A 15464-nucleotide genomic window follows, 5' to 3' on the forward strand; every position below is an offset into this window, starting at 1 on the left:
TCTCTGCCCCTCCCCTGTTCATGCTCTGTCTCTCTCTGTCCCAAAAATAAATAAACGTTGAAAAAAAATTAAAAAAAAAAAAAGTACCTCCAAGGGGCGCCTGGGTGGCTCAGTCGATTGTGTCTGACACTTGGTTTCAGCTCAGGTCACAATCTCACGGTTCGTGAGATCCAGCCCCGAGTTGGGCTCTGCCCTGATAGCACTGTGCCTGCTTGGGTTCCCTCTCTCCCTTTCTGTCTCTGCCCTTTCCAGCTCTTACACGCGTGCGTACACACACACTCTCTCTCTCAAATAATAAATACATGAAAACTTAAAAATAAATTACCTCCCAAAGAACCGTTTGCTGCTTTGTCTGCAAAAAGTGCCCCGAACAGTAAACCAAAGAGACACAACAGCCTTTAGTGGATTGTCAGAAGACTTCAGGAGGTGTAAATTGTAATTAGCCATATGCCAGACATTCACAGCCCAATAAGAAACATGCCTGATGGTGCAGGATCTCTGTGGCCCAGTTTTTCAGGTCAAAAGCAGAATGGCTGTTGAGGAAGGAATAATCCACAAAGGAAAACTACAACACTACTCCATTCTTCAGCTTCCAACACAACAGATGAGAACTCTTCTGTGTGTGTGTGTGCGTGTGTGGCTGCAATCATGGGGCTGAGTTATCACATATGCCCGACTAGAGTCTCTGGCTTGGGAAACAGGCAGGGAAGGCCCCATTCAGCTAAAGCCCCAACCTTAAAATCATTGTGGGTCTGGGGACACATTTACTCTTGTTTACAAAGGAATCAGAGTGCAAATATGTTACAAAGATAATGTTGGTCTATGTTAATATTTCCACGCGAGAAAAACATTGTTTAGAGATGGGCCTGTGATCCGAGAGGGGTCTCTGGCAGTTTTAAAAAACAAAAAGGTCCAAACTTTTGAGAACTTGGTTTTTATCCACTGCTCTACCAACTGTGGACTTTCGCTATGTTCCTTAATCATTTTAAACGTATTATCTAACCTGTAGTAGCCCTAATTCATCATGTCTATCATGTCGGGGTTGGATTCAGTGATTTGAAAAAAAACAATGTTCAAAGTATGTGTATGAGTGCACCCTCATTTTCTTGAGAAAAACCATTCACTTCCATTAGATTCGCAAAAGGCCACATGACAAAAAAAAAAAAAAAATGGTGAAGGATGCATCTCAAGCCCTGGTAGGAGTGGAAAATGAAACTGAGAATATTCAAAATCTTGTGCTAGAATAGATAATTGACTAGAGGACCTGATTTGCTCTGTTTGGCTAAGGATTAGATACTCTTCTCATGCAAATGAAGACTGAGGAAGAGGAGTTTATATTCTTTCAAATGCATTATGATCTTTTGGCTCAGAATAGCTGTGTGCCAGTAAACCGGGGATTCATTTCCTTCGGAAAATCATGCAGATTCTTTTTGTGAATTTGTGAATTATTGCAACTTTCCACTACGTGACTTTCACTATTGGGAGATAACAAGATTTGGCTACGTTCTTTTTCTTTTTCTTTTTCTTTTTTTTAAGAGCCCGATGTGGGACTCGAACTCATGAACCATGAGATCATGACCTGAACCAACATCGGATGCTCAACTGACTGAGCCAACCAGGTGCCCTTGGCTACGTTCTTTTTAAAGCGGATAAACACAGGGACAAGAGCCCATAGGCTGAATGATAGACTGGAGAAGATGGGCTGGATTGTAAAGCTTTGTTTATGCTCTAATTGGTTCACAATGTTATGTTTGGATTTGGGGTTGATTTCACGTTCAGATAACGCAGCAAGTGTGCAATTTCCATAGTTGCCAACTCCTCCTCCACCCGTGCCATCCAGAACTGCAGCCAAGAAGGAAGTCTTCTCTGTAATGCAAGCATCCAGGGAGAGGGAGAGGCTCCGATGGTTTAATGCCTCATTCCTAACACCTACAACAATGCCCAGTAGGGAGGAGTTGCTCAAGCCAGCTTGCTGAATGAACCTAATACTTGCATTTTCAGAATGGTTTAGGATTGATGACCTCTCCTGAGATTGAGTAGATCAAGTGTGTCACACTTGGTTCTCTGAAGTCTACTTTGACTTCCTATTTTCTGAAAGCAATGTCAATTGCTGGTTTTAACTGGAAGGCCCAGTTGCAGCTAGAATTCTCGATATGCAGGTTATCATCAGCTTTATGCAATACTCAACAACAAAGATGGTTTAGACAGTTCCCATGGCCTCCAGATTTTAATCCTGGGCAACTTGGAAGCATTTGTCTGGTAGAGGGTAAATTTTCATCCATCCTACGGAATGCAGTCCCAGTGTATCCACCCCATGCAAAAAGCAAATTCATCATTTTGGTCTGTATTCCCTTGATGGATAACTCCCATGGAAGGAATAGTAGCAACCACAGGCACAACAATATGGACATTTCCATTAAAATTGAGCACTCAAGAATGAATTTGTTGAATTCAATGAATGTCCTACTATCTAAGCTTAGTGCCTCTTGGGACAGCATGGAAACTTCGGCTCTTAGCAACAAAACACTCTACTACCTAAATTCAAATATACTTAATGGCTAACTTCCCTCATATTTCATATCCCTCTTCCATAACCTTCTTAATTTTAGACCTCACTCTATTCATCCTCTTTTGTTTTATTGCTAAGGTTTAAGACATGGGAATGGTCAATTTCTCCACATTAATTTAGATTTATTTTAGTATATGTTTGTCACTGACTCACGGATGGTTTTTGAATGAGAGTTGTTAGTTTGGGAGAGTTGTTAGTTTAGGCAACCGATGGAGACATGTCCTTTTCACTGCCAATTCCATTTTCTTTTTGCTTCTCTTCCCTCGGCCCTCGTGCTCCTTCCTCCCGGGAGGAAGGCTTCCTTGTGATCTGGTCATTCCCAACGTATTTGCTGTGTTTCTATCAACTTAATGTTGACAGAGGTAGTTGTACTTTGGCTATCTTTATTAAAGTCTGTTGCTGTGAAATACTAAAAATGAAGGGTTCGCACAGCATGAAGGTTTATGCAAAAGGAAAAATGTTCTTCAGATTTTTCAAAAAGATGGTAATTCTTGGTACATTTAGGTGGGTCTGCAACACTGATTGCCAAGGATCTGAAGCAACACTTGACATATGTGAAGTCTGTTATCTTGCACACCAAATTTCAGTAACCTTCTGGGACATCAGATTACCAATAAAGCAGAAGACATGATACAGTGGTTAGGTGCGCAGCTTTCATAATAATAATGTTAAAAAAAAAGGTTATAATGATCAAGTCTATTTGCTTCAAAGCTTTATCTAATTTACCAGATAAAGTTTACCTTTTTCTTCTCAGATCCCAAACAGTATGTATTTGATAGACACCCTATTCTAAACATTATTTTAATTTTTTATTATTTAAAAAACAACAACAACAACAACAACCCAAGATGCTCATTACTCCTGAGTGATAAAAGAAAGATTCAGGTACTATAAAATTATGGGAGGAAAGGGCTTAAGAAAAAGAAAAATGAGAAAAGAATAGTCCGATGGGGAAAATATGCTCTCAAAATGGAACTCTTCGCTAAGAGCCACAGATGCAATACCTTGAGCCTCAGGAGAGCTTTAATTAGGCCAGCTCTTTCTTCAGCGCATGCTCAGAAGCTCTGGCGCTGACTGTAAATTAGGGCAAGAAAATCCAGCAGGGACCTGGGTGGGTTAAGGGGGAAGGGCAGGATCTTAAAGGGGCAACGACTATTTAAAAGAGCAATGCTGGTCAGCCCCACCATTCCTATTATAGGCCCTGCAACCCACCACTACCAACCTACAACACCTTCTGTGTTCCCTATCTCAGTTAATAGCATCTCCACTTTTCCAGTCATCAAGGCCAGAACCATAGGAGTCATTTGTGACTTCTTTCTCTTTTGCCTGTGCAAAATGCAGTCACTATCAATTTTTGAAATTTTACTTTAAATTTGACTTGACTTCTCCATCTATATTATTACTATTCTGGTTTAAGCCCTCAGGCCCTCGTTGGGTCTTGCCTGGGCCCTTACAACTGGTGTTACATGCTTCTAATACTTCTACCAAATCATCTGTTAAAAATCACACTACTCCAGCTTAAAACACTTCAGTGGTTCCCATCACCAGTAGGAAAAAGTTCAAGCTGCTTAGCACTGCATACCTGGCCTTTATCAACCCATCAGACCTCATTTCTGACAACCCCCAGGTTGTACTTTCTTTTCTTATAATAGCCAACTGCTTTTAGCATAAATATCCAATAGAAGAAAAATTAATATATAAACTTTAAGGGAGTAAGATGAAATAACCCTCTTTCTACTTGACACATTATTTAGCTATCATATAAATATTAATTTATAATTTTTTCATTCTCATACATGATGATGTCAAAGAAAAACTTCCAAAAGTTAAAAATATAACCCTCTTACCAATAGAGAATGAACCTGTGTCAAAGATTTTATTTTAATTGGTGAAAGGACCAGTACTATGGTAAAGCTCGTTCTAAGAGCAGTTGAGGAACTTGTAATTCCCAGAAAAAAAAAAAAAAACATTAAAATAGAAGTTCTAAATTTGATATAAAACAAGCTAATGTTTTATAGGATAATTAAATAATGGATTATCTTTTCTATTGAACATAATCATTTACACCTATCCCTAACAAAAATCTACAAATTTACATGTAAACACGTAGTCTCTGGACTCTAATTCATAGTAAATACAAAGTTAAACACAAGTCAGTTCTTTTACAGAATTAAATAATCCTAGGGTGGGCCTGTTAAACAATGCTTCATTACCACATTGAAAGGACACACACAGTTCTCTTCTTGCTTTCTTATTATTTCTAAGTGCAGGATAATTTTTCTTAACAATGGAAGGTTTTTATTAAACTACTTCACATGAATCTTCCCCATCCATGTTTTAGCACCACAGCAATAACTTCTTGAGTCACCTAAAAAAGTTTTCCAGCGTATGTAACATCTTTATGTTCTCCTATGTTTTCTCAGATAAAGCTTTCTTAGAATTATTGGAGAGAAAAAAAATTTCCTTTTACCGTTCTAGATTCTCTGGCTGGTCTAATAATTAGAGAGATTAACAGGAGAAAAATATTTAATTTCACACCTACAGGGAATATGAATATGAGATCCAAGGACAAGAGAGGCAACTGGGGCTTATATGCTATCCTGAACTAAGGAATGGGATCGGGGCTGGGGCTTCAAAGGGGTGAAGGGTGATTCATAGGACAATATGAAGAGGAGTTGTTTGGTAATTAGATGTTTGTCCTACATTATAGATAAGTCTTTCAGATAAAAAATTATCTCTTGGGGCACCTGGGTGGCTCAGTCGGTTAAGCACCCAACTTTGGCTCAGGTCATGATCTCACAATCTGTGAGTTTGAGCCCTGTGTAGGTCTCTGTGCTGACAGCACAAAGTCTGGAGCCTGCTTTGAGTTCTGTGTCTCCCTCTCTCTGCTGCTCCCCTGCTCATGCTCTCTCTCTCTCTCTCTCAAAAATGAATAAACAGCAAAAAAAAAAAAAAAAAAGAAAAGAAAGAAAGAATGAAAAAAATTATCTCTTAGTAACCAGGTCTCCTATCTAAATTCTTTTAGGTAGTTTTAAGGAGGGGAAAATTTTTCTTGAGTCTGCTGTGCCTTTATTGCCTTCAGCTAAAATAGTCAACATGCCAAAGTGACACATTTTAGGGAGACTTGTTCTGAACTCCTTCAGAATCTTGTGTAGGTTCCTATGAGTTTGAAAAGAAAATAGGCATGTTAAATAACTATAAACATTGTAGAACAGTATATAGTTATGAGGATGTTAAAAAATGTAAGTGTAACTACCAAATTAATAATAATAATAACGCAATCTGTAGGTCTCTAAAATAGCAAAAAGAGAGAAAGGCAGGATGAAAATGGCTTTCAGACTCCAACAGATGGCCAAGAAGAAAAAAAAAAAAAAAGATGGTGAACAGAAAACACTAAATGAAATGGTAGAAAAATATTCCAAATATATCAGTCACAATAAATATAAATGGATTTAACTCACATGTTAAAAGGCAAAGACTATCAAAGTGGATGGACAAAAAAATCCTCCCTCCATAAACATTTCTAAAACATAGTAAAAACAAAAGGATGAAAATAAAAAGACTACAAGGAAAATAATATTTAAAAACCCCAATGTTGCAATATTAATATCAAACAAAATAAAAATGAAGACAAAAGCATTAAAAAGAGGAAAGAGCTTGGGGCGCCTGGGTGGCGCAGTCGGTTAAGCGTCCGACTTCAGCCAGGTCACGATCTCGCGGTCCGTGAGTTCGAGCCCCGCGTCAGGCTCTGGGCTGATGGCTTGGAGCCTGGAGCCTGTTTCCGATTCTGTGTCTCCCTCTCTCTCTGCCCCTCCCCCGTTCATGCTCTGTCTCTCTCTGTCCCAAAAATAAATAAAAAACGTTGAAAAAAAAAAAAAAAAAGAGGAAAGAGCTATTTTATCACAAGAGGAATGATTCAATTGGTCCTTTTATGTACCTACAGAAATAAAAAGAGAACTTGATAAAAACTCAAAAACAATAAACATTTTGGAAGATTTTGACATGTTTATTAAAAGTTGATATATCCAGTAGTAATACACATTACTTGAATACAATTAACATGATTGATCTAATATATAGAGAATCTTGCACCCAAGCAAATGGAGACTATTTTCAGTACATTCAGTCCATTTTTCTAAAATGACCACATTCCTGGTCACAAGAAACCTCAAACAATTTCCAAGATTTAATATCATCTTGGTTCACAAAGTATTTAAATTAGTAATCAACAATAAAAGGATGGTTTAAAAATAGCAATAACCTTTACTTGGAAACTAAAAAAAAAAGAAAAGAAGGGAGAAAGCATTAACAAATAACTTAGTGGTTTGAAGAGTATATTACAATATCATGGAATATTCAGAACTAAAGAGAAACCACATCCTGACAAAACTTATAGGACAGAGCAAAGAGAAATGCATAGCCTGAAATGTAAGTATTCTTTAAAAAGTAACATTAGGGGAATCTGGGTTTCTCAGTCAGTTAAGCCACCTACTCTTGGTTTTGGCTCAGAACATTATCTCATGGTTCAGTTCATGAGATCGAGCCCCCTGTCAGGCTCTGATTGCACAGGGCTTGCTTGGGATTCTCTCTCTCCCTCTGTCTCAAAATAAATAAATAAACATTAAAAAGAAAAGTAAAATTTAAAGCAAATAAGCTAAACTTTCAAGTCATGTAGCTAAAAAAGAAATACAGAGTAACAAAAGTAAGTAAGGGTGAAAAGAATTCACATAATCCACAAAATAGAAAACAAAGAAACACAGAAAGAAAAACCACAAAATAAAAACTGGTTTTTAAAAAAAGAATAGAGAAAAAATTTTTAAAAATAAAGAATAGAGAAACTCCAGCATGATGGATAAGAATGAGCAATAAAAATAAACAATATTAAGAATGAAAAACAGCATCAATACAACTAGAGCATGAGTTTATAAAACCCTATGAGAACAAGATGAACAATTACAAAACCAAAAACAAAAAATCTCGATTAAAATAGAAGCATTTTTTAAATAATACAAGTAATTTAAGAACACAAAGCCATAAAAATATATCTGATATTTCTATGTATCTCTGTAATACAGGGGTTCGCCCCGGCAAGACAAGCCAATCCAGATAGATGGTTTAAAGGAGAGTTATACCAAATATTTCCAACTCATTTTGCTAAGCTGCTATGATCTTAATGCCAAATGCAAACAGGGACAGTAGGAAGAAAAGAAGACTTAGGCCTATCGCACTCTTTTAGATGTGAAAGCCTAGGTAAAACATTGGCTGGTCACCTCTTCTGTTCACAGTGTATTGAGGGTCATGGCCTGGACCAGGGAATACTAGGCAGCTGTTAAAACCAACCTCAGGAGATGCAGGAATGAGGGGACTTAAGGTGGGCGACCCCTCTCTCCGCCCTGCCTCTTCTTCCTCCACCTTTCCCGCCTGACAAGTGCGGCTTATCCTACAAACACCTTGGCATCCATCACCTCCAGTCTCACAGCTTAACCTTGGCCCTTTATTTCCTTTGTACCTTGTGCGTATTTCTATTTGCAAATAAGTCTCCCGGCTTTGCAAGAATGTGTTTACGTGTGACCCCCACAGCGCTAGCGGGGCGTTGGACCAGAAAGAAAGGCCGGCCAGCCCTCTTCTCCGAAGGCTCTGGCACGCCCCCAGCCCCCCGATTTATACAAAAGGACAAACAATGCCGAGCCGCCACCAGGTCGCCCGGTAATCGCGCCCCCGCCCCAAGCAGGGCCGGGGATCCGACTGGCAGCCGTTTCCGTGTTTCTCCATCGCCGCGGATGTCTCAGCCCGCGCCCACTTCCTCTTCCCTCGCCCCGCGAGCAGCGCGCACGCCAGCCCCTCTCCGACCCAGATCCCCGACGCGAAGCCCCGCGCCCCGCGCCCCGCGTCCGCCCCCTCCCGGCCCCGCCCCGCCCGCGCACGCGCGCCGCCCCCGCGCCGGCTCTGGCTCTGCCCCCGCCCCCGCCCCACCCCTTCTCTCCCCTCCCCGGCCCCCGCTCCAGCTCCGCGCCAACGGGCCGAGCCGGGGCCGCCGGGCCGGGGCCGCCATGGAGGTGGAGGAGGCGTTTCAGGCGGTGGGGGAGATGGGCATCTACCAGATGTACTTGTGCTTCCTGCTGGCCGTGCTGCTGCAGGTGAGTCCCCCTCCACCCCCAGCGCCCCGCTGCCCCGCCTCCCGCGGATCCCCCGAGGGGCCCGGCCGGTCGCCCAGGCTCTGCAAACCCCGGGGGGTGGGGGGGACACGAGCCCCCTGCCCCCGTCCCGCGCGAGGGCCGGCCTGGGCCCCAGCACCAGGTCGCCGTCAGGCCTGGTCTTTGGTGCCCGCCCCAGCCTCAGAGCCTGCCCCCTGGGGCTGTTCCGCCAGGCCCACCCACCTGCCACCTCGAGTGGGAGAGGGAGTGGGGTGGGGGGTTGGTGGTACTTTATCCGCCGATGAGCTGGTTAATCGTAGCGGATGCCGGGTTCTGCGGTTACCTGGGACAACATCGTGAACGCGTGACGGAATTGTTACTCACCTGCGGCTCTGTCACCTTGGAATCTAGAGCACACAGTGAGCCCCGGTTGCCGCTGACGCTGACGAAGGTCCGACCTAGAGCGGCCTCCTTCAGTTCTGGGTGTCCACTTACCATCTTTTCCTGGATTTCAGGGGGCTTTCTGTTCCAGGTTCTTTCCGTGCATGGGGTTTATTTCTCCCCCGTTCAAGTTCTGCTGGGTCATTCTGCCAGAGGCCAGCCTCGGGCTGAGACTACTAAAAATTGAATAATGTCATCTACAATATGTATAAGATTCAGTTATAAAGGAGCATCATTTCTTCACTGTACAAAATTCTCCCACACTGCTTGCCCACCCCAGCCCAAAAATGTGGGTTTGGTATGCTCAAGGTCGCTATAGATACACTTTGCCAGGCAAGAGTTACTCTTCCTTTGCCAGCCTAAATGGCCCATTTAATGACATCAGTTACCTCTCCCAATATTCTAAAGGCGTTTCATTCACAAATTCTTGATTAGTATCTACTGTGAGCCCTCATTTTACTACTCCTTCATTCAGCACATATTTAATGATGCCTACTATTTGCTTAGCAGGGGCTACCGTGGTGGGCAAATCAAAGCCCCTTTCCCCCCAAAAGACCCCCATTCTAGTGGGAGAGGGGGTTGGGTGAGGCAGGCAGACAGTTCAATAAGTACAGTTAGTGTGCGATGATTATCCCGAGGAAAGTACAGGGAAGTCGTGAGTATAACCACCAGTTGCTTGAAACTGGCATAAGGCAACTGCTCAACAGGAAGGTAGGGGGTGGGGGAGGGTAAGAGTTGCCTTACTGATTCTGTTTTCCATTAAAATGTTTGTAAGTTCAGTTGTTTTTATCTCCAGCCAGAAGAGCTGTTCAAACGATGGACTGATAGATGATGTCAGTCCTTTTTTTAGCAAAGCAAGTTTTCAGTTCACAAATATTCAGGATTCTGAAGTTCTTTAAGTTCGGTGTTTCAGCTTTAACTGTAATTTTCCTGTGGGGAAAAAGTACTTCCTAAATCACAAAACAGTACTTAATACAGAGAGTATTTCATTGTACCCATGATGCCTGATGTTCATTTATAATACTTTTTCTTTGAGAAAATTCTTTCCTCTTCTAACCAAGAATTCCAGGAATATAATTCCTTTTCTGAACAATCCTGTCCCCCCCATGCCTATACTCCACCTGCTGTCATTATCTTGTTAAAGGCCTAGCTAGGTGTCTGCCTATTTAGAATAAGTTTGTCATGAGGGAGTGCAGCACTAAAAAGGCCACTGTTCTGGGGCCCCTAGGTGGCTCAGTCAGTTAAATGTCCCACTCTTGATTTTGGCTCAGGTCGTGATCTCATGGTTCGTGGGTTCGAGCCCTTTGTCAGGCTCTGTGCTGATATGGAGGAATCTGCTTGGGATTCTCTCTCTCTCTCTCTCTCTCTCTCTCTCTCTCTCTCTCCTCTCTCTGCCCCTCTCCTGCTTGCATGCTCTCTCTCTCTCTCTCTCTCTAAATAAATAAATAAATAAATAAATAAAAACTTAAAAAAAAAGGGCCACGGTTCTGGGTTTGAGACCTATTGTTTATCTCATTTACTTTTATGGTTGGCCCAGTTGGTTTGCGTTTAGTACCAAAGAGCTCTAAACCTGTGACCATGATTGTTCACTGATCCCTGCCTGACATGTGATCAGTATTTGCCATTGAAGAACCAGGTCTTATGAGTATTGGGAGTGAGTGACTGTTTATTTTGTAGATGTGGACTGGGAGGCACCCTGTAGCCGTGTCTGTCCCAACAATGCCTCAGTCCAGGCAGAAGTGAATCCTTCATAGTGGTACATATTCATGAGTATTCAACTGCCCCATTGATATACATGATAAAGGTGGTCTTGGGGTCACCCAAAGCTCTCTTGGATATGAAAGTGGACATCACCAAAGACTTCTCTACCAAGTCACTTGTTGGAGATGGTTTTGGTTTGGGATGGCCTGTGGAGTGGGAATACTAGGAGCCCCATTACACAATTAAAATATGATGCTTTCATCATCTTGTGAAAGTTGCTTCTTCCAGCAGAGGAAGAAAGTAGGAAGCCCTTTTCAGAGCTGGCTTAAATGGGAAGTTGATGTTTGCTTCAAAAATCAAAGCCCTGGGCACCTGGGTGACTCAGTCAGTTAAGTGTCTGACTCTTGATTTTGGCCCAGGCTCAGGTCAGGATCTCACAGTTCATGGGTTCGAGCCCCACATCAGGCTCCACACCAACAGTGCAGAGCCTGCTTGAGATTCTGTCTCTCTCCCTGCTCCTTCTCTCAAAAATAAACTCAAAAGAAAAAAAAAGAAAAGAAAAGAAACCAGAGCCCTGGGGTGCCAGGCTGTCTTAGTTAGTGGAGCGTATGACTTTTGATCTTGGTGTTGGGAGTTTGAGCCCATGTTGGGTATAAAGATTACTTTAAAAAATCTTAAAGAGCACTGGGTGTTGTATGGAAACCAATTTGACAATAAACTTCATATATTGAAAACAAAAACAAAAACAAAAAAAATTAAAAAAATAAAAAATCTTAAAAACAAAACCAAAAACAACAACAACAACAAAAACCCACAAAAAAACCAAAGCCCTGGTCTACTGGTGCCCAAGGAACATGCAGACCCACCTGCAGAGCAGCGCTAGCAGAAAGAGAGCCCTGTACACAGTAGGCGGGACTCCCAGAGAGAGGGACAGCCAGACAGGGAGCCACTGCTGAAGCAAGAGCCTTTTCTGCATCTGCAGTGTGGCAATGACCAACCCCAGTCGAGAAACACAGAACTAGAAGGGACAGAGATGGCAAATTCAGATCTTTGCATTTTCTTCTATCGGGGTTTTATTATTATTATTATTATTATTATTATTATTAATGGTTTTAACCCCCCTTACTTCGAACATCCAAGTTCAAACTAAAAGGACAAAAGCACATCACAAAGCCAACTCGGAAGGTCTTTAGGTTAACCGTTTTTGTGGATTGTGGGTACCATCAGGTAGCGCGTCGCAAGCTACCTCAATATCCACTTGCCTTTAGCAAGGTGACTTCTGGCCACACGCTTTGCAAACACAACCTTTAGAATCTCTATAGTGGTCACCTTTCAGGTACATAAAGGATTGATGCAGATTTTGTAGATCTCCCTTCTTACGCTGATGAAAATGCCCCTGACAAGAGTGATAGGCGGTTTGAAAGTAGATAAGCAGAAAGCTAGAGGAAAAGGGATTGCCACAGGTAAAAATCGTTGTCTCGTGAACGCGCGGCAATGTTCACAATTTTGTAGTTAGAAAAACTCTTACTGTCCAAATATAGGTGCCCTCCCTTGGACAAGAGCTATCTGTGGTATTTAAATGTGAATAATTCTGTGTGCTTTATTTCTGTTTCTATTTTCTGGTAGTGATTCAGAGCCGATGCTGTCATCGTCATTTGTGTTTGCGTACGTGTGTGTTTGTTTGCCAGGCTGTCTGGAGGAAGAAGGTTGGAATACAGTTCTTTGTTTTTTGAGCCCTTTAGACGCAAAGTGAAAATGGAACCCACTTCTTTGTGTTCTAAGCCGTCGATTCCAGCTCCTTCATTTTCCCGGGGATCATGCGTCACAGATTGTAGTATAATTTGCACAGGATTTAAAACATCCATGAGCCAACGGGAACATGTAACCTGTAACAGGCATTAGTTTCGCCAGCAAAAGGGTGATGTCATCGTGGACCTCAGCTTGAGGTACAGTCTTCCGGTGTTCTGGAACGCATTATTTTAATGTAAACTCTTAATAACCCCAATCTTATTTATCAACCCTGGGGTTACCAGTGCCTTCAGGTCATTCACGCAATAAACATCCTTTCATGGTGTTTTAGAAAGCAGAATGACTGACCAGGTATTGTGCAGAAGAGGAAACTGTGATAGTCAACACAGGAAAAGATGTTTACCTTCAGTGGTCACCTGGGACGGGCGTATTAAAATGACTATGAAATATCATTTCACACTGAATAGATGAGCAGACATTAAATAGTCTAACAGTACAGGTGTGCTGAAAAAGAGGCGCGGGAACTGTGTCGTTCAGAGAATCATTTGGCACGGTCTAGTAAAATTGAAACCCAGCTTTAGATTCCTAGGTGTACGTCCTCCCACATTTCTTGAACACGTGCATGAAGATATGGCTCAGATGTTTACTGCAGCACTGTTTGTAATAATAAAAATTAGTAACCACCTTAGTGACTCCCAAAAAGGGACCAGGTAATCAAAATGTGGCATAAATTTGATGGGCTGTAGCAGGTTGGCGTGAATGAACCAGATCGATAAACAACTACAGGAATGAATTTCTAAAACACGGTGTTACATGAAAAAAATAACAAGTGTGATATATACAATATGACACAAAAGTCTGACTAAAAATTGTAAAAATATCGGGCCTCCTGGGTGACTCGGTCAGTGGGTTGAGCGCCTCACTCTTGATTTTGGCTCAGGTCATGGACCCAGGGTCGTGGGATCGAGCCCTCTGCTTAGTACAGAGCCTGCCTCAGATTCTCAGTCTCTCTCCCCCTGCCCCTTTCCCCTACTTGCATGCATACTCTCTCTCTCTCTCTCTCTAAAATAAAATCTGAAAGAATTGTCAAAATATAGGAAACTGTACCGTATTTGGTTTGTCAGTGTATATGGACAATGTAGCAGTATAAACATATGGGGTAGAAGGCTCCACACCCAATCCATCAGATTGGTTACCTCCAGGGAAGGAAGGAGGGGTGGGGGTGAGGGGGGTACAGAAGAGATTTGCTCTGTATTCATAATACCGTATTTTAAAAATCTGAAGCAAATATAATACAATGTAGCTTGTTAATTGGGATGGTGGGTTCCTGAACTTTATTTTGTTTTGCTTCTCTGTGTTAAATTAAAAAAAAAAAAAAGAAGAGTGTGGCATACAAAAGATCGGCATACTGAGAAGCAAAGGCTAAGTTCACTTCATGAGAGTAACCGTCCACCCTTCTCCTATGGTCCCTTTAACCAGTTAGCGCTGTCAACTGTGGTCTATGAATTTCACACTTAAGAGAATGAGGTAGAGAGAGTTTTGTTCAGGGTGCGCTCTTGAACTTTGTGTAGAACACTGTCACAGGGAATGTCTCCTACATGCTTGCATTTGCCTCCCGGTCCTAATCTCCCCAGGAGATTCGTGAAAAGACTTCTTTTGATGAGGTATCGCTGAGGTGGTTCCGACCCCTCAACCTTACTTAAGCAAGTAGTGAAGTTCGTAGGGCAGACATTAGGGAAGACCTCACTGTGTTGGTCATTGAGACCAGCCCTTGGGCCTCAGGAGAGTCTCACCACCACCAGGGGTTCAGCCGTGATGACAACACCCGGCATGAGAGCCACTCTATCATGACTCCAGAACACGTGAACATCTACCAGGTTGTCTGTTAGTTTGGGCAAGTTTTACGCCGCCCTTACCCTCAGATTTAGTTGTGTCTGCCCTCAGATGGTGGCCGCGAGTTTGGGTGATAATCCGGGGAACCTTTGCTGGTGGAATATTCCATCACTTTAGGTAAGTAGGGCGCTTCCTAAAGAGACCATAGCTACACTTGCCCCCTAGTATGGCCTCAGGAAAGCTGTTGTCTGTAGACAGACACTGCCCCCTGGCGTAAAGCAGGTGAAGTTGCAAATCAGCCAGACCAGATTTCCATCTGGGGAGGTTATGGAAATACAGGGAGCTTCTGGGAGGTTTAGGGAGCCCCTTTGAGCCTCGGGCATCTGAAGAATTGGGATGTGCCTTAGAAAGCAACTGGCTCAACACCCCCACAGCACCCACATCTCTAGCAGCATGCCTGCTGGGGCCACACACAGCACAGCTACTCAGCATGTGCCCTGACAGAGAAGGTATTACCTTAATAAGACAGCGTGCGTGCGCGCACACACACACACATGTCATTAAAAATGTGAAGATAGACAATGTGTGGCAGAGAGAACGCTAGACACTCTGAATGCCGTGTTGAATGCTGTGACCCTCTGCTCTGAGATGGCTGAGAGAGCTTCAGTAGGGGACCCCTCAGTCGTTTGTGTACTCTGGGAAGTGGCTGGATCACGAAAGTGTAATTCATTTGTTTTGCAAGTTCAGGATTTCTTCAAGTTGCCCAATGCCCAGCAGTTAGTTGGCGTTGTGTCAATGTCACCTTGAGGTTTTCGGAACACGAGCTTGGCCCTTCACCACGGTCAAAGCCTGCCTTATAAGGGAGAGCTGGCCAACCCCAAGATACGCACAACTCAGGAAGCTCATCTCTGACTCCCTTAACCAACTGTTCAGGCAGAAATTAACATCTGCATTTAGGGGAGTTGTATGAGGCTCAACAAGGAGTATATGGGGATTGTAGCAAAAAGAGAAAACATAGAAAAGAGAAAAGGGAAAGA

General features: G+C 42.7%; 1 protein-coding gene and 1 long non-coding RNA gene across 4 annotated transcripts in view; one reads left to right on the forward strand and one right to left on the reverse strand.

Annotated features, from left to right (window-relative positions):
- Positions 1 to 1703: 1703 nt before the first annotated feature.
- Positions 1704 to 9040, reverse strand: LOC109502551. The gene is made up of 2 exons (XR_002161219.3): positions 8947 to 9040; positions 1704 to 3163 (listed from the first exon to the last, which is right to left on the reverse strand). It is a non-coding gene; the product is annotated as an uncharacterized LOC109502551 (long non-coding RNA).
- The window catches only part of SLC22A15 (solute carrier family 22 member 15), an 82943-nt gene continuing 76027 nt past the window's right edge, over positions 8549 to 15464 (forward strand). For all 3 annotated transcript variants that reach the window (XM_023259027.2, XM_023259028.2, XR_002744682.2), the window contains exon 1: positions 8549 to 8706. In XM_023259027.2, coding sequence (XP_023114795.1) covers positions 8620 to 8706 — 87 coding nt within the window. In that variant the 5' untranslated portion in view covers positions 8549 to 8619. The remainder of the gene's footprint in view (positions 8707 to 15464) is intronic.

Source organism: Felis catus, chromosome C1 (genome assembly GCF_018350175.1).
Source record: "Felis catus isolate Fca126 chromosome C1, F.catus_Fca126_mat1.0, whole genome shotgun sequence".
NCBI lineage: Eukaryota > Metazoa > Chordata > Mammalia > Carnivora > Felidae > Felis > Felis catus.